Source organism: Mustelus asterias, chromosome 13 (genome assembly GCF_964213995.1).
Source record: "Mustelus asterias chromosome 13, sMusAst1.hap1.1, whole genome shotgun sequence".
In the NCBI taxonomy this organism is placed as follows: Eukaryota; Metazoa; Chordata; class Chondrichthyes; order Carcharhiniformes; family Triakidae; genus Mustelus; species Mustelus asterias.
This window is the reverse complement of record NC_135813.1, coordinates 24114748-24141082: the sequence shown is the minus strand read 5'-3', so window position 1 is coordinate 24141082 and position 26335 is coordinate 24114748. Positions and strand designations below refer to the sequence as shown.

The following is a 26335-nucleotide window of genomic DNA, read 5'->3' as shown; positions in this document are numbered from 1 at the left end:
TATATTAATATTATCCTTTTAGAACATATTTGTTTTAACGGGATCTCAATGGCTCCATTGGAAAGAGCACCATATGGTATGTCCTTGGGCCAATTAGCTCAGTGACATGCTATAAAAGATTCTTGAGTCTTTTCTGTTGTCTTCTGCTAAAGCAGCAATCGAGATTCTAAAATTGACCTTCATCTGGGATGGGTTAAGACTCACGATCATTATTCAATAATTCCTGCTGGAAATATGTGCATTAGGATAGAAACAGATTTGACTATGATGATTCCACACTAGAGTAATCAAAAATTATCACCATTTGGATGAGGTACCACAGAAAGCCGTTTCTCACAGATGGAACCATCTACATGTGTGAGTTATACATTCAGAAGAGACTAGGTAGAAGAGAAAATGGAATGAAATTTGGAAGAGGAAAAATACATTTTGCAATTTGTAAATGGTCCAAGGGATCTAAAACAACAGTGCAATTTCAGAACTTGTAAATCTTTAATAGGTTGTATGATTTTTTTTTTTACAAGTTGCAGAGAGAAAAAGTATTATTTGTGCCTTGTCTTTAAGATGCAGCACCTCCAACGTGGGAACAACTAGAGAATGCAATGGTAGCTGTAAGGACTGTAGTTCACGGCCTTGTGGATTTCATCCAGAACTTCAGTAAAAAAGGTCATGAAGCACCACAAGTAAGACCTTCTATTTTGTGATGCGTTTTTAAATAGAGTTTCTTGCTTCTGCAGTTTGAAGTTTTTTTAATGAGTCAAAATAATGTAAATATAACTGGAACTAACTGATTGTAAAATTACTTATTCAAAACAAGTTTCAAGGCATGTGCAGAATTATTACGCTTTGCTTTTGAATTGGTTTGAAGAAAATATGCTCAAAGTATTTCCCATTCACTCTGCCCTCAGTTCTGTTGAAAATAAATTTCAATGAACAGTTGATCTTCTGCTCTTGGCTTTCTTATAGGATTGATGTAACTTGCTATTTTAATGAGTACACGGTATATTGCACTTTCCATTATTTCACAACAAATATTTTTGAATGCTTGATCATTATTGAACTAGAATGATTAATTGCCACTAATAATGGTTCATTGTAATTCATAAAAATATAGCAAAAACTAGACTAGCAACATCATAAAAGTACTTCATTCATTGTTACTTTCAGCCACAGCCCAACAGCAAATATAAAACCAGCATGTGCCGAGATCTTCGACAACAAGGAGGTTGCCCTCGTGGAGCTAATTGTACCTTTGCTCACTCCCAAGAAGAGTTGGAGAAGTATGTACTTCTAATTACCTGTGTCTTTCAAATTATGTCTTTGAATTACCATTGTGGAAAATAAGTCTATTTTCTCGCGTCAGTAATAAGATATCCCATATGGGTGAAAAATGTTGGTGCTGTGAAACGCAGCAACTTTCTACTTTTGTTCCATTTTGGGCCTAATTGTATCAAGTATTTTCAGATTAAACCTAGAATAGCTGAATGGATTTACTGTAGCTCCAAAATGAAATTCCCCAATGTGAAAAATGCTGTCTGTTCTACACACGGACATTTCCTGCACCAGCCACTCTTTTGTCCACTCTGAAGGAAATTAGGAATTTTATTGCTGGCATAAATGAGATTTCCATGCTACCATTCTGGGCTAATTTGGAACTGTGTAATGAAGTCCCATGTGTCACTAGGTTTTGGAAAGTCTTTAAAACTTTTCTAACATACTAATAAAAAGTAAGATGCATTCTAAGAGTTTTTTTGAGTAATTGTTCACATTTTGAATTGTAGCAAAAATGCTATTATAAATTTGAAATCATCAGTTTTGCAAAGTTGTATACCTTAAAGATAGTTTTGTCAATTAAGACATCTCTTGTGACTGTCAACATTTCAGTTGTGTAGCGCGTTTGGAACTGTGAAAGGTCTTAGACCTGAAACATTGGGTGGAATCCTCCCATCCTGGGACTAAATCTGGTGGTGGGGACAAGAATGTGGCGTGTTTCCTGCCGCAGTGGCAGGTGGGAAAAAAACGTCAAATCTTCTGCCCCCAACTTAATTATGCAACTGGGGTTTTGCACCATCTTCTGTGGCAGGGCAGGACTGATGGTGCATAGTCTGCTGTCCTACCTGGGCGTCATATTGAAAAGGTACACAACATCACTGACCCTCTATTGAAGAAAGAAGGTGGACTTCATGAAAATGAAGATGGATCTCCCAGAGCACTCTGAGGCTGGACATTCTGCAGGACACTGACTCTAGAAAGTCCACCTCTGTAGATGCTCCCTCCACCATTGCTGTGGTGTTCCAGAGTCCGGGGCTGATGTTGGTCTTCATCCTGAACTCTGTAGGCAGCCCCTAGCATTGTTCAGTGAGTCCCAACATCTGCACAACACTCTTTCGAAGTGTTTCGCACCAGTGTTATCCTGCTGCTGTCGTGGAGAATTAACATGAGTGATCGGGCCTTCGTCTGCATCCTATTAGTGGGATACAAATAAGTTTCATGCCAGCCTCCAGATCCGCCATGGGAAATTCATGCCATTGTTTTTGGGCCTCCCCCTGAATTCTTCCTCCCCTGTCTGCCATTGAACCTGCCAGTCTGGACATGGGAGAATTCCACCCATAAACTCTGTTTCACTCAGAACAGAAGCTGCTAGACCTGCTGGACATTTCCAGCATTTTCATTTTCTATTAACTTTGCTATTTTTGTGAATTATTTCCAAGGTCACGTTTAGCACAATGGATGTGGTGTACATGTTCAACTTGAGATTATTACCTAGTCAATTTTTTTGACAGTTGATTACTTGGACACAGCTGGTCTTTAAAATGTTCTACTGTATTGGTTGCATAATGCAAAAAAAAGTCATTTGTATTTTTGATAACAGATATCGGATGCGGAATAAGAAGATTAATGCTACTGTCAGGCCCTTCCCTCTGCCCCAAGCTCTTCAGAACAAAGTTGGAATCACTAATATAGTCACAACTTCTGCAGGAAATGTCTCTGTGACAGGATCCACTGAAACCACTGTGAAAATGGTGCAGACGCCAAATGGGATCATTAGTCCAGAAAGTAGTACCCCACAACTAATACCACGCTGTGCAGATACCTCAGCTGCTTTAGAAAACGCTAAGAAAATTGGACAAAACTGTCTGAGTACACCTGGATCACTATCTGGTTCACCACCAGAAAAGTAAGATATATCGTTTCCTTTTGTAAAAATTCAGTTGCCTGCAATTTTGTTATGCTCGACTCTCTTCTGATCACTTTTGGCTTTACTTTGACAGCTCAGATTTGTTTCAAATTAGCATTCATGCGAATCATTTGTGTTTAAATCAGATGTTGGTGTTTCACCTGTGTCAATTTCATTTTGTTTTGTGTCAGATCAGTTGAAAAGTTGGCTAGCAGACCGTCAGAACCGTGTGCTCATGTGTTTTAAATGGATTACGATTCCCTGAGGGTTGCAGACCAAGATATGTTATGTTAATGTATTCAATGGCTGCTTGTTGCTATGGGCAACAATTTTGCGGTTTAATTGTGGAGCAGTATAATCAGCATTCAGAAGGGAAAAAGGTTGTTTCATGTTTCAGCATGTACCTTTTAGTTTAACCAAGTTCTGAGATTTTGTTTTATCCCTCCTGAAATCATGAAAAGTAAAAATAATTTATGGCTAGCCCCTCTAGCTGCCGTAGGATCCAAGGAAGGGACAAACGTGACATGGAGCCACTCATGTTTTTTGTGAATGTGAAATGCAGTGCCAGTTTGGATTGTTCAATGCAAGCGTTACAAGAGATTTCATTAATTCACATGTTGCAATTGGATTGGATTCCTCACAAAGGAACTGGATCCATGAAATCCACACAACTAAAAATATTTGAACCCTTCCAGGAGAAAATACTTCTGGCTTGAAAGGCTGAATTGCATACCTACAAATGTTAAAAATATTCTGGAACAGAGAGTTTTCTACGTTGGCATGTATGTACAAGATCTTAGCAGCCAGGTCGATGAGATATCTTCATTATACCAGCTTCTATCTTTGACAAGAATACCTCCCTGTTGTCTTTCAACGTAATTTCTGTGGAATCACTTGGGAGGGGGGAAAAACTTTTTTTTTAAAATGTATTTGAGTAAAATTTTGCAACGGGTATATTACACTTTTTTTTTAAGACTAACTAAATGAAATTGCATTTTGCTATCAAAGGTCTATGTTTTTTCCCCCAGTAAAATTGGTTCACCTCCCAAAACAATTCTGAACCAAGTGCTCTCTACTCCAGCTGTAATGTCATCACATATTGGACCAGATGCAACTTCATTACCCTCTTCAAAATCTGTGTCAAGAGTGTCAGTGTACCCGCCCCAGCAGCCTGACGTGTATTACCAGGACCCCAGGACACCAGTTACATATGAACTGACTGCTTATCATCAGCCAGGTAAGTCGCAATTAAAATGAGAAATAATTTTTACTGTGCAAGCATAAGCCATTCAATGCATCTAAGCTGAGGTGACTCTTTGCCAGAGCATGCCAAAACTAATGCCACAGCCTTTCTCCCTCCCTCTAGTTCATAATTTTCCTTTGCTTCAAGTATTTAACCATGTTTTCCTTAATTGTCTGTAGTGCCCTGTTCACAAAGAAATTGCACGTAATATCTATCTTCACTCCTATCTCTGTAATCTCTTACAACCCTCAGATATCTGTGCTTCAGGTCTGGCCTCTTGAGCATCCCCATTTTAATTGTTCCACTATTTGTGACTGCGCCTTCATTCGCCTAAACCCTAAGCTTGGAATTCCTTTCTTAAATATCTCCGTGTCGTAACTTCATTGTCCTCCTTAGGACACTCCTTAAAACCTTCCTCTTTGTCCAAACTTTAGTCATCTGACCTAATATCTACTTATGTGGCTCAGTGTCATATTTTGTTCCACAGTGCTCCTGTGACGTGCCTTAGGACATTTATTAAAGGCATTATATAAGTTGTAAATATATAGCATGATACTGTAGTGAACTTTCAACTTAATCAGAATGTACTAAAGCAGTTTGTGAGAATGGGTTATGCTAGCATTTTTTAATATGATTATATGATTTTTTTCACTAATGCTTTAATAAAAGCTGGGATCTTTCTGCAAGACTTTAATTTTTAACATGAGGTTTATTTACATTTCAGGTTATTAAATGAATTTATTTTCTATATTCTTTTGAATTTTATGCAGGAGGGTATTATCCTCCACATCCTGGTCTACCTTCTGGTGTGTCTCCTTGCCTTCCTCGCTACGTACGGCCCAACAGTATGCCAGAATCACCACTTCCACCTACTGTGCCATACACTGACCACTACAATGCATATCCACCTCGGGATCGTCTAGCATCTTCTCCTTGCTCATCAGCACCTCCCCAACAATATGGTTCAGTCCCAACAGTGCATTCTGGAATGTATGCACCAGTCTATGATAGCAGGCGCATGTGGAGGCCACAGATGTATCCACGAGATGATGTCATGCGGAGTAATTCTTTACCTCCAATGGATATGGTACCTTCAGCTGCCTACCATCCACCACCACGGGAAAGATACAGCTCACTTGATGGATATTATTCTATGGCTGGACAACCAGCAAACGAACAAAGGAATGTCACCATGCAGAGGGTAAAGTCAAACATTGGAACATTGCTTTTCTGTTGCTTGATTATATTTTTCACTTCCTGCCAATCAATGATATATTCTTTATTGTTAATAGAGAGATTACGTTACATAGAATTTCTTCAGGATTTTGATAAAGTGTCAAGGTTGATGTTCACCTCTGGTATTTGAAGCATTTGATTTAATTCCCTTTATCTTATTTTTCTCACTTTTTCCCCCCTTCTGTTTATCACCAGAGATTTCCCAACATTGTCCAAATCAACATTTATACCACACCAGTTTCAGTAAAATTGATTCACTGGTCAACAATTTCATTGCTTAACTTTGCTATCAGCTTAGTATGGCTCTTGCTCTGCCCAAGACGGCAAAGAACTACAAAAGGTCATGAATGTAGCCCAATCCGTCACGTAAACCAGCCTCCCATCCATTGACTCTGTCCACACTTCCCGCTGCCTCGGCAAAGCAGCCAGCATAATTAAGGACCCCACGCACCCTGGACATTCTCTCTTCCACCACCTTCCTTCAGGAAAAAGATACAAAAGTCTGCTGTCAGACTTTTGAATGGACTTGCCTTACATTAAGTTGATCTTTCTCTACACCCTAGCTATGACTGTGACGCTACATTCTGCGCACTCTCATTTCCTTCTCTATGAACGGTATGTTTTGTCTGTATAGTGCACAACAAACAATACTTCTCACAATGTTAATGCATGTGACAATAATAAATCAAATCAAACTTAATTGCACTTATCCAAAAACAATAGCAATTATACTTCAAAAAGTAATTGCATCACTGTAAAGTTCTTTCTTTCTGAGGACATGACTAGTGCTATGTAAAGCAATTAATTTATTCTTTACTCTGTCCCACTGTGTTATGATCTCAAGGGAGACCATTATCACCCCAGTTTTTGATGCTGAGAAGTGCACCACAGGATTTCGTGTTTTAAACAATAACTCTTGTACAGTAGAGAGTTTAACAATGCAAGTATTCACTTAATATTATGACCGTAATTTTCCTGCCATTCACACCAGCGGGATTCTCTGGTCCCACTGGTCCCATTTGGCTGAGGGCCAAATTCTCCGTTCTCGCTTGCAATTGCAGCAGGGCGTGAACAGCCAGCAAATTCCAGCCTACATATTTCATAAACACGTTGGGTGGAGTTAAAAGAGAATGCCAAATGGCCCAAGTGTTCCCCTATAAGTTACAGGATCTTGAGGGTGCCTTCTTCTCCTGCAACCAAAACAAGGTATGTCCACAGGTCTTAGGAGTTCACCTTGACTCTCCTCAGTTTCCCAGTGTGACACTTCAAGAGTGAGAGAGAGAGAGGGCGAGCGATAGAAGTTTACAAGGATTCCACCTAAACTCTTCCACTAGCTTTACCAGGCAGATCTGACAATTTTAATTCCTCATGAATTTGGATTTTTCATTCCTAACACGGGGCCCACTCGCGATTTTTGTTTGATATCTCCAGATCAGGAACACCCTCCGTACCTAACGACCCCTATTTCACTCCTTGTTCTGGCTGCCAACAAAAACACAACTTCCTTCTTACAGTCTTCCAACTTGTTTAATGGTTACTGTGAGAAAATGCATAGATAAACCCAACACTAAAGGGAACTTCTCTGTATAAGCTATTTCCACAGCAATATGGCATACCTTGGATGTTCCAGTTAGAAATTTAATCCAATTACTTCTAACTTTAAGCCTGGCACAACTGTTATGTACTAATTGTGGCCGTGCTTAACCACACTGTTTTGGTTTTTAAAAAGTGAAGTGGATTTGTAGCTTATAAATACATAGTTAATTAACTTTATCTTCGCTAAAAGAAAGCTTACCATTTTGCAATTTATACATCACAACACAGTTAAATCATATTGAGTAATGTATGATAATTATGTAGTGTGTCAGACCTGAAGTAACAACTATGCAGTAAGATAAACTAAAAATCTGCATAAGCAAAATATAGGTTTCTTTAACAGTCATTTATAGTGATTTATAACAATCACTTTTGCAAGGAATCTAGTAGATTGAATCTGGAACCTTCTCGGTCCTTGTGGCTCAATATGTTGCACTGTATTTATCCATTTTGAAGGGGGATTGAAATATTTTGCACTTTTATTTGAGTAAAAAACTGCAGCTTCTGATCAATTATTCAAAAGTATTTGTGAATGTGTAACTACCGATGAGGGATAAAGACCAGGGCCAAAATGCTCCCAAAAATATTCTAAGTGTTGATTTTGCATGAAAACTGGAGTAATTCATGCTGTTTTTTTTTCAGTGGGAGTTCAGAGAAGAATCTCCCACACACCACGCACCGCAGAGTGCACCAGTGTGAATATCATTAAAAGCCAGTAGGTGGGGCCTATTCCCACTGGAGAGGCCGACAGCATAGCACTGAGCAGGCCACTGCGCATGCGCCGATCTGTCAGCGCCAAGATCGGCACATGCGCAGTATCCCCGCATTGCCGGCCCTCTGCCCCCCTCCCTCCCCCCCCCAATCTCTCTCTCCTTCCCCGCCCACCCCAATCACTGACCTCCCTCCTTCCCCCACATATCTGCCAATCGGCATCGCAAGGATCTCCCGGCCCGCTGCGCTAAAAAAATTAGAGCAGCGAGATGGGAGAATCCACCCCCCCCCCTACCCACCTCCCCAACCCCCAGGAGGGGGAATAACATACTTTATACTTTTATTTGGTTTTATAAGCTTTATTGATCAGCTTCTGATCAATGATTCAATATCAGCTAATGTTTAGAATTTTGAAATTAAGAATTTGATTGTTCAATTGTCATTCCTGTCTAATTCATAGGATGCATACAGCCGAATGCAGCAACCCGGCTTTGACGACCTGTTGAGACGGAAACCAGACCAATGGACGCACTATTCCTCTCAGAAACCACCATTAGTCTCTTCTGCTTTGTCCACAGCCACCCAGCCCTCTGCTCCTCCTTCCCCTTTGTTCAGTGTAGACTTCAGCTCAGAGGTATGCAATCAAATATGGAGTTTAAGCATGAGTATAAAAATACTGAATATAGTGATCATCTTTCCACTTGTAGCATCAGCAATATATAGCCTATATAACTTTTGGAAATTAATGAGTTTATAGATCCATACATATATTTTTTTTCTATAATTTAAAAGGGTCCCTGACTCTCCTAATGATTCAGTACAAAGTTGCTCTGTCCACTATGAAACTAGGCCATAAAGACAGATTTTATGACTATATCTTTGGGATATGTGCCATTCTTATCAAGGGGAGTGGTGCAAGTGTTGCCTGAAATATAACTGCAATATGGAGGGTGAAAAAAAATGAGATGCAGGGTTCCTGGTCTTTATCCCCATAGAAGTATGGATGTTGGATGAGCAAATGTTCAGGATTTGTTGTAATATTCTGAACTGGTGGATACAGGGTAAGAGAAATGGTAATATTTTGGGACAATATGTCTATGGACTCAATGTCTACTGAATACTCAAGTATTTATCAGTGAAATTTTAATATGCTTTAGTTAACTCTCTCTTTAGAGTACAGTAAAAATCCAGTTTAATTAGCATTCCATGCACCAATGTGGTCTTTTTTATATCCTGCGCATCATCAGAGATGGGTTTCACCAACCATTTCACATAGAAGCCCTTCAAGCTTGCTCCACCATTAATTTTCCCCCCAACCCCAAGTCACAGAAAACAAAACATTTTGGTCACTGGAGTTGTAATATAGTGTAAATGAACAAATCTTCAATTTTCTGTATTATCTTATTTTGAAACTTTTGTTTGTTTTTAGTAAGTTAGTAATGTTTTTACAAAATTGCAACCTGATTTCAATGGGTTTGTTGCAAGCTTTTTGAAAGCAATCTGAGTTGGGAGTCTTGAAAAACATTGGTGTCATAAAATTTTCACTTTCCAGGTGCATGTATATTTATAAATAGTATGGAAGTCCAAGAAGAAAGTTATTTTAAGATACTGTATCAGACCTCCCTTTGCTTTCTCTAAGTATATAGTTAGCATTAGCTTCATCTATTGTGATGCTATTCAACATTATGGCCTGCTTGCTACATATGCATTGCTACGTGTTTGATGTTATAGTCCAGAAATAAGATGCACATCATGTATTCCAAGATCAGGTTTCCTTCAATTGTCTTTATCGTTTGTTCATTTATGACATGTCAACAATAGCACCACTTGAGATGTATTCCGATCACAGTGGATTTGTTTCCCCATTTTAGTTGTCACTATGTGAAATGTGACATTGCTATGCTTCTCATTTTAATGACTGATTCTGGAAAGGTACCATTAAAATTTCTTGTGTTCTATGTGCCAATCTGTACTTTATAAAAAGGTTTATAATTTCAAAGCACAGGAGGAAATCTTTCTCATATCTCCCCTCTCCTGTCGCCACTTGCTAATGTTTTATCTGTTCGGAATGCATGTGGCCCCTTGAAAATAACATTGGAACACGTGTTTACTGAATGAAGTTACAACTTAATCAGGTAGTTTAACAACAAAATCCATTTGTTTATCTTTCAGCAGTTCTCTGAGAATACTAGTGATTTGTATGTCGGCACTAAATTTGAGGATGACAGCATATCCCACTATTCTCCATGGTCCTGTGGAACCATCAGCTCTTGCATTAGCGCAATGGAGTCTGATCCAAAAGACATCATGGCAACCACCAGTGTGGAGATAATGGTAAGACACATTGAGCTCCTTCTCAAAGTATGCACTTCTTCTCGCAATACAATACGATGCATAGTTATATGTTGTATAACTGCAAGTTAAAGGGTTCACTTAGCATTGTTAGTGTGGTATGCAAAAGCAATAATGCACTTAATTTCAAACTAATCACTTCAGGGCAAATATTCTGTAGTATGAGAATTAGAGATAAATTTTGGAGCTAGTAAAGAAAATGTTCTTTATTTTCACCCTTAAATTCTATTATCTATTTTTCCCCTCTGGCTTGGTTTTCAAAATAAACACAAAAGTTGGCATGTTTAAAAAGTGTTTTTATTTCATTTAAACCACGTTTTTTCACATTGATTGGTAAAAAAGGATAGCGGACTGTTATTTTTGTTTTTTGATATTATACTGCAGTTTTAAATCCAATAAAAATAAAACATGTATAACGTGCCTTTTACTGATGTATGCAATTGCCCGATTGTGTTTCTCCTCCCTAAATCTTATTTCAAGTGTAACAGCGTAGGATTTGTACGTTCTATCTACAAACAAAGATATTTGCTGTTTCTGAGAATTGTTTGCAGCCAATTTTCATTTTGTTAAGAAACTCAAATAGTTAGCTTTTTTAGTTCTAGAGTCAGAGGTTTACAGCATGGAAACAGGCCCTTCAGCCCAACTTGTTCATGCCACCCTTTTTTTTTTAAAACCCCTAAGCTAATCCCAATTGCCCGCATTTGGCCCATATCCCTCTATACCCATTGTACCCATGTAACTATCTAAATGCTTTTTAAAAGATAAATTTGTACCCGCCTCTACTACCTCTGGCAGCTTGTTCCAGACACTCACCACCCTCTGTGTGAAAAAATTGCCCCTCTGGACACTTTTGTATCTCTCCCCTCTCTCCTTAAACCTATGCCCTCTAGTTTTAGACTCCCCTACCTTTGGGAAAAGATATTGACTATCTACCTTGTCTATGCCCCTCATTATTTTATAGACCTCTATAAGGTCACCCCTCAGCCTCCTACGCTCCAGAGAAAAAAGTCCGTCTATTCAACCTCCCCTTTATAACTCAATCCATCAAGTCCCGGTAGCATCCTAGTAAATCTTTTCTGCACTCTTTCTAGTTTAATAATATCCTTTCTATAATAGGGTGACCAGAATTGCACACAATATTCCAAGTGTCGCCTTACCACAATGTCTTGTACAACTTCAACAACATATCCCAACTCCTGTATTCAATGTTCTGACCGATGAAACCAAGCATGCCGAATGCCGCCTTCACCACTCTGTCCACCTGTGACTCCACTTTCAAGGAGCTATGAACATGTACCCCTAGATCTCTTTGTTCTGTAACTCTCCCCAACGCCCTACCATTAACTGAGTAAGTCTTGCCCTAGTTCGATCTACCAAAATGCATCACTTCGCATTTGTCTAAATTAAACTCCATCTGCCATTCGTCAGCCCACTGGCCCAATTGATCAAGATCCCGTTGCAATTGGAGATCATTTTCTTCACTGTCCACCATGCCACCAATCTTGGTGTCATCTGCAAACTTACCTAACCATGCCCCCTATATTCTCATCCAAATCATTAATATAAATGACAAATAACAGTGGATCCAGCATTGATCCCTGAGGCACACCGCTGGTCACAGGCCTCCAGTTTGAAAAACAACCCTCTACAACCACCCTCTTGAAGCCAATTTTGTATCCATTTAGATACCTCACCCTGGATCCTGTGAGATTTAACGTTATGCAACAACAAGGTACCTTGTCAGTCGGGTCTAGTTCCCGACGAACCGTAGACCAGGAAACGGTTGTACACATGCTGTTGGGTTTTCTTGCATTCTTCAGGCTTGGGACTGGCCCAGAGCACCTGCACAAAAGAAAAAAAACAGCACTGTGCAGTTCAGATGACCTGAGAGAGAGCGTGCCATCGTCTTGTAGGTGTCTCGAAGGCAGGAAGAAGGTCCTAATCCAGAGAGGAGGGACAGGACCGGTCCCAAAGGCAGCCCCAGACAAGGGAAAAAAGGCAGGCGACAGAAATCGTTCCCCTAAGTGAAGTTAAAGAAAGGAGGGGAATAATAGGCTGCAGGGAGCAAACTGTAAGCAAAGTGGACATGAGAAGATCCTGAAGATCTGAGAATTCAACCAAAGGCTGTTGACTTTGTGCTACAGCCCACTGGGTCAAAGGGTACACCTTTGGAGCAGTGGTGTCCTACTTGGCATGGTCGAAGATCTGAGATTGTGTGTGGAAAATGAGGCTCAAATACAATCCAAGATCCAGGGAAAAATGATCTTGGAATGCAAGATTGAAATTCTGATTGAAGACAAAGAACAAGAACAAAGAACAATACAGCACAAGAACAGGCCCTTCGGCCCTCCAAGCCCGTGCCGCTCCCTGGTCCAAACTAGACCATTCTTTTGTATCCCTCCATTCCCACTCCGTTCATATGGCTGTCTAGATAAGTCTTAAACGTTCCCAGTGTGTCCGCCTCCACCACCTTGCCTGGCAGCGCATTCCAGGCCCCCACCACCCTCTGTGTAAAATATGTCCTTCTGATATCTGTGTTAAACCTCCCCCCCCCCCCCCCTTCACCTTGAACCTATGACCCCTCGTGAACGTCACCACCGACCTGGGGAAAAGCTTCCCACTGTTCACCCTATCTATGCCTTTCATAATTTTATACACCTCTATTAAGTCTCCCCTCATCCTCCGTCTTTCCAGGGAGAACAACCCCAGTTTTCCCAATCTCTCCTCATAACTAAGCCCCTCCATACCAGGCAACATCCTGGTAAATCTCCTCTGTACTCTCTCCAAAGCCTCCACGTCCTTCAGGTAGTGTGGTGACCAGAACTGGACGCAGTATTCCAAGTGCGGCCGAACCAACGTTCTATACATCTGCAACATCAGACCCCAACTTTTATACTCTATGCCCCGTCCTATAAAGGCAAGCATGCCATATGCCTTCTTCACCACCTTCTCCACCTGTGACGTCACCTTCAAGGATCTGTGGACTTGCACACCCAGGTCCCTCTGCGTATCTACACCCATTTATCGTATAGCTCCTCCCTACATTATTTCTACCAAAATGCATCACTTCGCATTTATCAGGATTGAACTCCATCTGCCATTTCTTTGCCCAAATTTCCAGCCTATCTATATCCTTCTGTAGCTTCTGACAATGCTCCTCACTATCTGCAAGTCCTGCCAATTTTGTGTCGTCCGCAAACTTACTGATCACCCCAGTTACACCTTCCAGATCGTTTATATAAATCACAAACAGCAGAGGTCCCAATACAGAGCCCAGGCCTCCAGCCGGAAAAAGACCCTTCCACTACCACCCTCTGTCTTCTGTGACCAAGCCAGTTCTCCACCCATCTAGCCACCTCCCCCTTTATCCCATGAGATCCAACCTTTTTCACCAGCCTACAAATGAGGGACTTTGTCAAACGCTTTACTAAAGTCCATATAGACGACATCCACGGCCCTTCCCTCGTCAACCATTCTGGTCACTTCTTCAAAAAACTCCACCAGGTTAGTGAGGCATGACCTCCCTCTCTCAAAACCATGCTGACTATTGTGATATGAGTTTATTCCTTTCTAAATGCGCATACATCCTATCTCTAAGAATCTTCTCCAACAACTTCCCCACCACGGACGTCAAGCTCACCAACCTATAATTACCCGGGTTATCCTTCCTACCCTTCTTAAATAACGGGACCACATTAGCTATCCTCCAACCCTCTGGGACCTCACCTGTGTCCAGTGACGAGACAAAGATTTGCGTCAGAGGCCCAGCGATTTCATCTCTCATCTCCCTGAGCAGCCTTGGATAGATTCCATCAGGCCCTGGGGATTTGTCGGTCTTTATATTCTCTAACAAACCTAACACTTCCTCCCTTGTAATGGAGATTTTCTCCAACGGTTCAACACTCCCCTCCGAGACACTCCCAGTCAACACATCCCTCTCCTTTGTGAATACCGACGCAAAGTATTCATTTAGGATCTCCCCTACTTCTTTGGGCTCCAAGCATAATTCCCCACTTTTGTCCCTGAGAGGTCCGATGTTTTTCCCTGACAACCCTTTTGTTCCTAACGTATGAATAAAATGCCTTGGGATTCTCCTTAATCCTGTCTGCCAAGAACATTTCGTGACCCCTTTTTGCCCTTCTAATTCCCCGTTTGAGTTCTTTCCTACTTTGTACTCCTCCAGAGCTCCCTCCGTTTTTAGCTGCCTGGACCTAACATACGCCTCTCTTTTCTTTTTGACCAGTCCCTCAATTTCCCTGGTTATCCACGGTTCTCGAATCCTACCCTTCCTATCCTTCTTTTTGACAGGCACATGCCTGTCCTGCAGCCCTAACAACTGTTCCTTAAAAGACTCCCACATGCCAGATGTGGATTTACCCTCAAACAGCCTCTCCCAATCAAGAGCTGCCAATTTCTGCCTAATCCCACTAAAGTTAGCCTTCCCCCAATCCAACACCTTGCCCTTGGGACACCACTCATCCTTTTCCATCACTATCCTAAAGCTAACAGAATTGTGGTCACTATTTGCCACATGTTCCCCTACCGAAACTTTGAAGACCTGACCGGGCTCATTCCCCAGTACTAGGTCCAGTATAGCCCCCTCTCTAGTCGGGCTATCTACATATTGTTCCAAAGAACCCTCCTGTACGCATTTTACAAATTCCTCCCCATTCAGAGTCCCAGCTCTCAGCGATTTCCAGTCTATACCAGCGAAATTGAAGTCTCCCACTACAACAACCCTATTTTTCCTGCACCTATCCAGTATCTCCTGACATATCTGTTCTTCCACTTCCCTTGGGCTGTTGGGGGGCCTGTAGTACACCCCCAACATAGTGACTGCGCCCTTCCTGTTTCTAAGCTCCACCCAGAGTGACTCGTTACACGACCCCTCTGAATTGTCCTCCCTCTGCAGTGCTGTAATATGCTCTCCAACTAATACAGCTATACTCCACCACCTCTTTTGGCCCCTCCTCTGTCTCGCCTAAAACACTTGTACGCCGGAATATTCAGCTGCCAGTCCTGTCCCTCTTTCAACCAAGTCTCTCACCGCAACCACATCCAAATTCCTTGTGAGCATTAAGGCCCTAAGTTCATCTGTCTTACCTGCTATGCTCCTTGCATTGAAGTATAAGCACTCCAGGCCCAGTGAGGTCATCCTCCCCCAAAGTGCTCTTCTTCTTTGCCAGCCTTGTCCCAGCCCCAAGCTCGTCCCCAGCCTCTACACTTGTAGACCTAATATTTTGATCCCCACCCCCCTGCCATACTAGTTTAAACCCCCCCGAACTGCACTAGCAAAACTCCCAGCCAGGATATTCGTGCCCTTCCAACTTAGTTGTGACCCGTCCTTCTTGTACAGGTGCCATCCTCTCCTGAAAACTTCCCATTGATCTCAGAAAATGAAGCCCTCCCTCCTGGACCAGTCCTTTAGCCAAGCATTCAATTGTACTAATTGTACACGAGGCATTGGGAGCAGCCCAGAGATGGCCACCCTGGAGGCCCTACTTTTTAGCCTATTTCCCAACTCCCTGAATTGCTCTTGTAGGATCCCCCTGCTCTTCCTATCTACATCATTTGCACCAATGTGTACAATGACATCCGTTTCTTTATCTTCCCCTTTTAATATGCCTCCTATCCGCTCGGAGACATCCATGACCCCAGCACCAGGTAGGCAGACTACCATCCTGGAGTCCCGTTCGCACCCACAGAATCGCCTGTCCGTGCCTCTAACCGACGCATCCCCCACCACTATTGCTCTCCTAACCCCTCTCTTTCCTTTCCGGGCCACAGACCCTGACTCTGTGCCAGTGACCTGGTCACTGTGGCTTACCCCTGGAGAGTCATCCTCCTCCTCCACACTATCCAAAACAATATACTTGTTTTGGAGTGGGACAACCCTCCCCTCTCACACCTGTCGCCGAGCCCTTCCTATTATGAGAGACAGCCACTGGAGTACTCTCTGGTACATTACCCTTCTGACCTTTACTCCTCCTAACTGTGACCCACGTGTCTTCCTCCCGATGCCCCGGTGTAACTAGTTCCCTATAACTCATGTCAATTATTCTCTCATTCTCCCTGACTAGACCAAGGTCAGCAATCTGCAGCTCCAGTTCCGTGACGCGGTCCCTCAGGAGCTGCAGTTCCACGCACCTGGCACAAATGTGAACCTCCGGGAGGCTAGGTGTTTCCAGGAACTCCCACATCCCACACCGGAAGCACCGAACTGGCCTATCACTCAGTTACCCTTATCCTATATAGGTTTGGATAAAAATAACTTGCCTTGCCTCGCCCTTTCTGCCTAAGCCCTGTGAGCCAAAGCCCTTATAGCTCACACTCTGCTTCCCACACACTCCACTGCCCGCTCCCGATGCTGCCCGCTGTATACTGCAGCCTACCTTTTATACTTCGCGCGCTTAAAAAACCCTTCCCAGACTCCTTAGCAGCCCACTTCCAGTTTTCACTTTAAACTTAAGAAAAGACATCTGACTTGGAGTGACTTTTGAAAAGAATTCCAAGGCGTGATCTTTAAATGTGGAGATTGGAAACCCTCATGAAAAAGCCAAAGTTTCAGTAATATTGGTTGACTCACAATGTGGCAAATGTGTAGATGGGTTGTTGAGAAATCCATAGAATCTGTTTTGGTTGTATCTGTCATCTGTTGTGTAGTGTACTGACCACAGTTTGCCTGTTAATTCATATGTTCCCCATACTTGCCCTGAATTATAAAGCATGAGATAGTTGTAAATTTTTATTTTCTGTTTCTGAACTTGTATAGTAAAGTTTATTTTTGTTTGTTTAAAAACTGTGAAATCTTCTGCCCCCTCCCCCTCCCCCCAATCCTGGGGTCTGACCAAGGATCGTAACAATTTGAGATCCATTGTGTTTTAATCTTTGGAAAGAATTTGTCACTGAAAGGTTTGTATACTTCAATAAAGTTGCATGTGATTTTACTGATAAAATATTTGTCTTTTCAAAACTGTACAAAGAGTCACCAAACAATCTACATTTTAAAGCAATGCAAATAACTCCATGATGGGTAACAGGTAAACACATTGCCCAGATTGGCATTGGTGCATGAACACATGCTGGAATATCCTACTATCACCTCCTTCCTAGATTAGACACTGGGATAGTATAGTTGGTTTCTGCAATAAGGCTTTGAAGGAGAAAAATCATCCGAAGTGTTACACTGGTAAAAGATAGTTATGCATAAGTTATTCTTATTGGATTTAAAACCACAGTGTACTTACAACAACAAATAACTATGTACAATCTAATAATGTGTATAAATGTCAATTTTTACCATGGTGGGAAAAAACATTTTAATTATTAAAACAAATATTGCGATTATGACTGTGTGTGTGCTACAGTGATTGACTCCGAAAAAGAATTGTACTGCAAATTACTTAAAATGGTTAAGGCTTTCATTGGTTATTAAATGATCTTTTGAAAATTTTGTTTACACCAGAGGTGATGGCTGAATTTATTTTTCGAATTGGTGGTGTACATTAGCTCTGGGACTTTCAGAGAATTTTGTTTGGAAAACGAGATTGGTGCAGGGTGGGATAAGCATGTCATAGCATCTGTTGGTGTTAACACTTTTTTTTCAGGTCTGTAAAAATGCTCCCGCTGGTTTTCAGCTGGAGAAGAATTAAAATGTGCTATGTTTCGTCTTGAAAATACTTGAGCCTCTTTTTCAACATGTGTGCTTCACCTTTTCTTAAATCATGCCTTTTGTCACTTCTAAGAAAACGTAATGCCAACATTAGGCCGATTTCAGCATTCACTATTGAAACTGATGATAGTTAAGATTTCATTTACATTATTGCCAGGTCCTGAAAATAGTGTGTGATGCATTTAAAGCTGAATTATTTTATTTTTTGTTTGACCTGCCACCACGGAAAGAATATTTGAATGCTGGTGAACTTATTTTTGGAATCTGTGCACTTGATTTGTTTTCACCCAGTACAAGGCTACCAATCTGAGCATGTGTTATGAAATTGAGAGTTTTTATTAATTCTACAATCTGCAGCTGAGACAGCAAGTATGTTGCCTGGGAACTAGTCCATGCTGCTTTTCGAGTGGATTAATCTTTCACTCGGAATGATCTATTTATGGGTGATTCATTAATTCACTTTATGAAACATTGCAGACATGGACAGGTTCATAGAACCATAGAAATTGGCATGTAGAAGGCCAACTGACCCATCGTACCTGCAGCAGCTCAAGAATTTCTCTCTTTAGTTTCATGTCATTTTTAAAAAATTAAGCGTAATTGTCACAAAAACAGTAAATACTTTAGGGTGAGAATTTGTTAGATTTCCAGTTATATTAAGATGAATGAAATTTTGCTTCTTATGAAAATAGAGTAGTGAAGATTCAGCATAAGTGACCAAATAACTGAGTCACCACAAGAAGTGCGACTACAGTTGGCTTATCAATTCGGTCCTGCAGAGAAAGGGATTAGAAAATGGTAATGACTGGATATTTTCATAAAGATTGATATAGTTTAGGAGTTTGAGGAAATACAATATTGTGGCACTAAGATCCGGCGCAAGTAATTTGATGGCATAAAGTGGATTTTTCTTCTTTCTCTTGGCCCTCAGAGCAACAAAACTCAGTGCATCAAATGGTACTCCAGCATCTATCCTCTTTCAGGTGATTCATTTTTGTAATTAGGAATTGTTGATCTCGTGCAATTTTGCCCTCCAATCTGGTTAAAATCCCTTCCTTAAGTTCACAAGATATAGGAGCAGAATTCTGCCATTCAGCCCATTGAGTCTGCTCCACCATTTGATCATGGCTGTTATGCTCCTCATCCACATTTCCTTGCCTTTTTCCCATACCTTTCAACTCATTACCAATTAAAAATTTGTCTAACTCCTCAAATTTACTCACTGTCCCAGCATCCACCGCACTTTGGGATAGCGAATTCCCTTTGGGAGAAGTAGTTTCTCTTCAACTCTGTTTTAAATTTGCTACCCCTTATCCTAAGACTATGACCTCTTGTCCTAGAATGTCCCACAAGAGGAAGCATCTGCTCCATGTCTACTTTATCCATACCTTTTGTCATCATAGAAATCATAGAATCATAGAAACCCTACAGTGCAGAAACAGGCCATTCGGCCCATCAAGTCTGCACCGACCACAATCCCACCCAGGCCCTACTCCCATATCCCGACATATATTACCCACTAATCCCTCTAACCTACGCACACTAAGGGGCAAGTTTAGCATGGCCAATCAACCTAACCCGCACATCTTTGGACTGTGGGAGGAAACCGGAGCACCCGGAGGAAACCCACGCAGACACGAGGAGAATGTGCAAACTCCACACAGACAGTGACCCAAGCCGGGAATCGAACCCAGGACCCTGGAGCTGTGAAGCAGCAGTGCTAACCACTGTGCTACCGTGCCGCCCCAATCTTGTATACCTCAATTTAATCTCCCCATATTCTTCTAAATTCCAGAGAGTATAGGCCTAAACTGTTCAATCTCTCTTCGTACGACAAACCCCTCATCCCGAATCAATATGTGAACCTCCTCTGAACTGCCTCCAATGCTACTACATCTTTCCTCAAATAAGGGGACCAAAACTGTGCACAATACTCCAGGTACAGTTTCACCAATACCTTGTATAGTTGCAATAGTACTTCCTTACCTTTTATATTCTATTCCTTTAGCTATAAATACCAACATTCTATTTGCTTTCTTTATTATCTGCTGCACCTGTATGCTAGTTTTCTATGACTCATGAATGAGGACACCAGATTCCATTTAGATAATAAGTCGCCTTCCCACTTTTCTGGCCAAAATGCATGACCTCACACTTATTCATTTTAAACTCCATCTGCCACATTTTGGCCCACTCTCCTAACCTATCTATATCCATTTGTAGGGTTCTTATTTCCTCATTGCAACTTACTATCCCTATTTGTGTCATCTGCAAATTTGTCTACAGAGCCTTCTCTCCCTGTATCCAAGTCATTAATATAGATTGTAAATAGCTGTCATCCAAATTTATTTTTGAGGGAAATCGAGGGCAAATGGCTTTATAGATTTTAAATAACCTAACCAGTGAACTAATTTCCACTCTGTTTACTTGTAAATACTGATTAGTGTGGCACCAAAGAGTCCCAGCAAAACTGAAGTCAATGGGATAAAAACAAAATACTGCGGATGCTGGAATCTGAAACAAAAACTGAAAATGCTGGAAAATCTCAGCAGGTCTGACAGCATCTGTGGAGAGAGAATAGAGTCAACATTTCGAGTCGGGATGACCCTGCACAAATTAGGAGTGTGATGGAAAATGTTGCACTTGACAGGACAAATGCAGCCTCAACTATATTTAAGAAGTTCAACGTGTCCATCCTGTGTAAAGGAGCTTAATCAGCTACCATCCTCCACGTTAACTTTTTTTACTCCCTCCACCAACTGCACACAGTGACAGCAATGTTATACCATCTACAAGATCTACTGAAGCAATTCAACAAATCTCCTTCAACAACATCTTTTAAATCTGTCTCCATAACCTTCCTGGAAGGACAAGGACAGCAGATATATGGAACCACCATCTACAAGTTCCTCTCCAATCCATACACCATCCTGATTTGGAACAATATTGCAATTTCTTCACGGTCACTGGGTCAAATACTCCATATACTATAAGCATATCTACACCAAGTGGACTCCCGCAGTTAAAGAAGATGGCTCACCATTGACCTGCTCAAGAACAGTTGGTTGAAGGTGGGGGAGGGGTGGAGGGAGCGGCTGACTGACTTCTCTCTCGTCCTTGATCAGTCAAGCACCATTAAACTAAATGCATTATTCTCATAACCTCTGTGACTGAAATCAAATAACTGGGATCATGTTGAATGCATTCTGCAGTATCAGATCAAATGGTACATCTACCCACTGCATTACAGTAATCTTAAAATTTACAAGAAGAAAAGACTTTCATTTCTATGGCACCTTTCAAAATCTTGGGATATTCCATTATACGTTTGTAGTGGAGTCACTGAGGAAGCTTGCTGTGCAGATTGACTGTGCTCTTTCAGATTACAGCAATGTGGTAATGAGTCATTGTTTTTTGTGGTGTTGCTTGATGGATAGATATTGGCCAACATACTGAGGATGACACTCCTCTTCAAATAGTGCCATCCACTTGACAGCAAGTGCGCCCATGGTTTAATGTTTCATCTGAAAGATGGCACCTCGGACAGTTCAGTGAGTTCTCAGTGATGCACGAGTGTCAATCTAGATTACTGTGCCAAGTCTCTGGGGTGAGACTTGAACCCACAACTTTCTCACTTGTGATGATAGTGTTACCTACCCACTTTCATAGCTGACATTTTTATGTGGATTGTATGCTTTCTAAACATATGTATTTTGTGTCTTGGACTTGAGCTGAGAGGCTGGGAAACTGCACCTAACATTAGGTGTCCAGTCAATACACATACACACGAATTTATTTCGAGCATTTATTTTGTCTTAATACCCGAATTCTGTTTTTAATGGTGGTTAATTCCTTGCACAGGAATCTTTGATGTAAATCTTGCTGAAGAAGGGGGATAAAAATCTAGGTTTCCCATTCCATGGAAAAATGTTTCCAGGTTTTATCCACAAGGGAAAGGATTTAAAATATTGGTTATGTATCAAAAGTTTAAAATTGAAAGATTTTTTTCAAAAACCCGTGTGGTTGAAACTTTAAAGTTGACTATTTAAATGTTTAATTTTCACAACATTCTTGTTTGTTTTCAGGACCTTAATGTGAAACGAAAGCTAAATCTGTTTGACTCTCAGAGAAGGGGAAAAGATGAAGATCCCATAATTCCATTTGGTGACGGACCGATCATCTCTAAGTGGGGTGCAATTTCTCGGTCTGCCCGCACAGGTTATCACAACACAGACCCAGTCCAGGCTACAGCTTCCCAAGGAAGTGCTACAAAGCCAATTAGTGTAACAGGTTTGTTCCAATTTCTGTATTCCCTATTAGTAAGGGCAGTCATTCTTTCGTACAATTGGGTATATTCATAAGGTTTTCAAATAAAAATATTATTGAAAATTTCTAATTAGGGTAGATTTGTTTTTCATAGGATCTTGGCTGGGCCAGTATTTGTTGCCCACCCTCATTGTACTTGAACTGATTGGTCATTGTAGAGGGTAGGTAGTTAATAGTCAACCATATTGCTGTGGATTGGAGTCATGTAGGCTAGGCCAAGTAAGGATGGCAGATTTCCTTCTATAAAGGGTATTAGTAAACTAGATGAGTTTTTTTAACAATGATTGGTGACTGTTGTCATGGTGATCATTACTGAGACTAGCTTTATTAATTGAATTTAAATTCCATCAGCTGTCATGATGGAATTTGAAGCCATGCCCCCAGAGCATTAGCCTGGACCTCTGGATTACTAGTCCAGTGACATCACTATACCACTGCCCAAAGGAAAGGGAAATATGACACCAGAGTAAAAATGGCAACATTCTTTGTATTGCTCATACTTGTCTCTGAACTGTTGTATACGTCTCCATTTGCCTTTGATCAGTTGTTTGAGAACAACAGTGTTTTATAAACATAACTTTTTAGTTAGGACTATGAGTAGACTCGGGGATTCTGATTATCCCTGTGTTGGCTAGTTTCTTAAACTTTCAACTCCTATTCTGTGCTAAAGTAGTAATAATGTTGTTACATGCTAGTTGAATGTCAGTTCTTTTGTTACTGGAATATCAACCCCATGCAGTGCGAATAATTACTAAAGATTTAAAAATATTTTTCCTATTATCCCTTCTCTGGGTTTTATTTAACCTAATTTAAAATGTTCATCTTTTTTAACACTTTCACATCTTTATTGATTGTTTTTGGAGGTGATAGTAATTTGTATGCAGTTTAGTTTTTAAAGTCAAATAGTGTCTGGATGAATAAACTCATCTACCCCACGCAAACAGTTATGATATTCTTGGATGCCAAACCATATAATGTAAGATTTAAATTCAAATAATGCATTGTTACTTGTATATTCGCATCATTGTCACTATATCATTTTGGAAACTTTCTTCTTAAGATGGAGTGAGGTTAAAAGAGATAAACGTGTTCTGGAAATTCTGCATTGGATATGAATGCACAAAATCTGGTGACAGCATACTAGTTTGTTCAAATTATTTGCCCTCTGATGAAGAATTCTGTAACAGTTCAAATTAGTGAAAATGAATGTTTTTCACAGACTATAGTCCACATGTAAGCCACGCAGATTCCAGTAGTTGGAGTTCCCATGCCCTTTCGTATGGATCAAATTCTACCACTGGCCAGTACCCAAACAGGTAATAACAAAATGTCATTAGTATTAACAATCTCTAATTATATTGTGTTTCCTTGCCCTACATCTCTGTCTCTCTCTGTATCTTGACCGATAAACAAATCAAACTATTTTAGATGTGATGGTCTTGAATGGAAAAATATATTGAAATAGATTTTTTTTAAAACCTTTCTCAAGGACAAAATAAAACATTCAGCGATAGTATTATAACATATTACTTTTTAAGAAAAGGTACTAATTCTGGATGTCTGGTTTCAAAACTTTTACAGTATGAAACTAGAGTCTCCAGCATAATCCATAAATTTCCATTTGAAGTATTTTTTCCTCTTTTTGCATGTCCATGATGCTGATCATCTTTGTTTAGAAGGATCTGTTAAGCACTTTCCCATTTAGCAGAAAATACCTATATATAAATCTTGCGTAGTTTTGCAAAACTACAACAGCAAATTTATTAAAAAATAAACTAAATCTTAATTAAAATTAAACCTTTCTGGCCCCTTAATAGAGATTTAGTGCACAATAGACAGTGAGCTGAGATAGGGCATCAAAGCTATCCTGTAGGATAATGTCTACTCCAATCAAACTATTTCTTGTTGTATATCATGCAAATTCCTGAATGAGCTGCCACTTTTGGCCCTGAACAGTGCTCAACTACGTCAGATTATCCTGAAAAGGTCAAGTGTCTCAAAAATTAGGCCAACAGGCGAAACTAGCCATATCATGTGACTGCACAGTAGCAGCAACATATTCTCCACTAACAGGATGTTGCCATCAAGCCAAAATAGACATTCTGCCTACCACACAAATGAGTAATTGGTATTTGAATTTCAGGGTTAATGTGATGCTAGGAATGTAAGTTTTATTTCTTAACGTCAGGTGGATCATATCAACCGACTTCCTTTGCTGATCGCAACTGGGAGGAGACTAACTGTACTCAACCAGCCCATGCTTTCAAAACGCATGAAATGGAATGGATTTTGCGATTGGACAGCACTTGCTAAACAATCCCATGTGTGGACAGTCAGTGAAGCTTGTATTGTAGTTCATTTGCGCAGGGCCCTGTCCACTGCAAAAATAATGGGTGCGATCTTAACAGCTCCCCGCACTCGTCGATCAGTGTGACGAGCTGGGAAGGTAGCGTGAGAGACCAAAAATCCAAGTCGCAACCGGCGCTACCTTCCTGGCCCCGTTTCACCAGTGAGAATAGCTTTGTGACCCCCCCCACCCACCCCCGGTACCAATGCAAAACTTCCAGCTGTCCAATGAAGAGTGCTAAAATATTGCAGTGTGGAGCTCGCCAAAAAGACCAGCGTGGAAGACTCCCGTTTTCTTGCCATTATTACACTCGGAATTTTTTGGGGGGGAAATTCCCCCAATATGTCCAAACATTGCACTTTTTTCAATCAAATAGAAGTGTCGGGGACAACTGTTCCCTGGTGCATTTCCCATGCAACACCACTAGCAAGAGTCCACTTGCCAACCAATCAACACCCTTTGTTGTTCCCTTTGAAAATTGGTATTCTTGCAGCTGTCCTGATGAGTGCAAGACAAAAAGCATCGACAGCAAATGTTTTCTTTCCAGCAATACTCTGTACTACCAAATGTCTATATGACTTTCGCTCTTTCAAAAATAAACATGTTGATCCCTCTGCAATGTTATCTTTCACAAATGAAGATGCTAAGTAATATGTAAATGTCAGTTGAACATGTGAATTTATCGACCTCCGTATCTAATTTTTAAAAAGTCGAAGAATCACGGGACATTTAAATATGTGAATTTTTTAATGTTGTTTCAAATATTCTGCACACTTTATTGAAAACATTCATTGGCACACCCCGTGTGGTAGGACATGACAATCACTATCCATTCTAATCTACAATGCAGACTCAAATTCGATTTTATGTTTTAAAAATTTTTTAATATATTTTTCACATTTTCCTTGCAGCTGCCCCATTCTGCTTTGAAGCTGGGCAGACTACCCATTACCAGACCTCTTCGACATTTTAGTCAACAAGAATTTTGAAAGCCTTATTGTGATTCTCCAACGGAAAATCACTTTCTTTTTATTTAGTGTTGGTCCAGAATGTCATGCTTTGACATTTCATGTTCATAGCCCATTGCTTTACCAATATATGGTGCATTCAGCAGCTAATTAGTATTATCAAGGACTATATTAACAATTGCTAATTTGTTCTTTCAGGGACAGATTGCGAGTGATTGATCTGTCTGGTCATAGGAAACATTCTAATGGTGGAGATCAGTTGCATATTGAACTGCAACAGGTGAGGACTTGGTGATTGAGATCCTGAAATTTACAGAAACTGTACTGGGCCAGCCACATTAATACTGTGGCTATGAGAGCTATCTCCCACTCCACATGACGAAGGAGCAGCACGCTCCAAAAGCTAGTGGTGTTTGCTACCAAATAAACCTGTTGGACTTTAACCTGGTGTTGTTAGACTTCTTGCTATGAGAGCAGGACAGGGACTGAAAATTCTGCAGGCAGTAACTCACCGCCTGATTGCACAAAGCCTTATCAATCTGCAAGGCACAAACCAGGAGTGTGATGGAGTATTTTCCACTTGCCCAAATGAATGCAACTCCAGCAACACAAGAAGCTCGACACCATGCAGGATAAAGTAGCCCACTTGAATGGCACCCCATCCATCACCTTCAACATTCACTCCCACCAGCACCGACACAGTGGT

The 26335-nt window shown here is 40.8% G+C and overlaps 1 protein-coding gene across 6 annotated transcripts in view; it reads left to right on the top strand.

Moving 5' to 3' along the window:
- Nucleotides 1-26335, top strand: part of rc3h2 (ring finger and CCCH-type domains 2) — a 102838-nt gene that overhangs the window by 60716 nt on the left and 15787 nt on the right. For 4 of the 6 annotated variants that reach the window (XM_078226564.1, XM_078226562.1, XM_078226565.1 and 1 more), the window contains 10 exons: nt 565-683; nt 1168-1280; nt 2873-3178; nt 4207-4415; nt 5192-5622; nt 8425-8598; nt 10137-10298; nt 22074-22278; nt 23534-23630; nt 25828-25909. In XM_078226564.1, the coding sequence (XP_078082690.1) occupies nt 565-683; nt 1168-1280; nt 2873-3178; nt 4207-4415; nt 5192-5622; nt 8425-8598; nt 10137-10298; nt 22074-22278; nt 23534-23630; nt 25828-25909 (1898 nt within the window). The remainder of the gene's footprint in view (nt 1-564; nt 684-1167; nt 1281-2872; nt 3179-4206; nt 4416-5191; nt 5623-8424; nt 8599-10136; nt 10299-22073; nt 22279-23533; nt 23631-25827; nt 25910-26335) is intronic. The other 2 variants (XM_078226566.1, XR_013499348.1) reach the window with 2 other exon arrangements.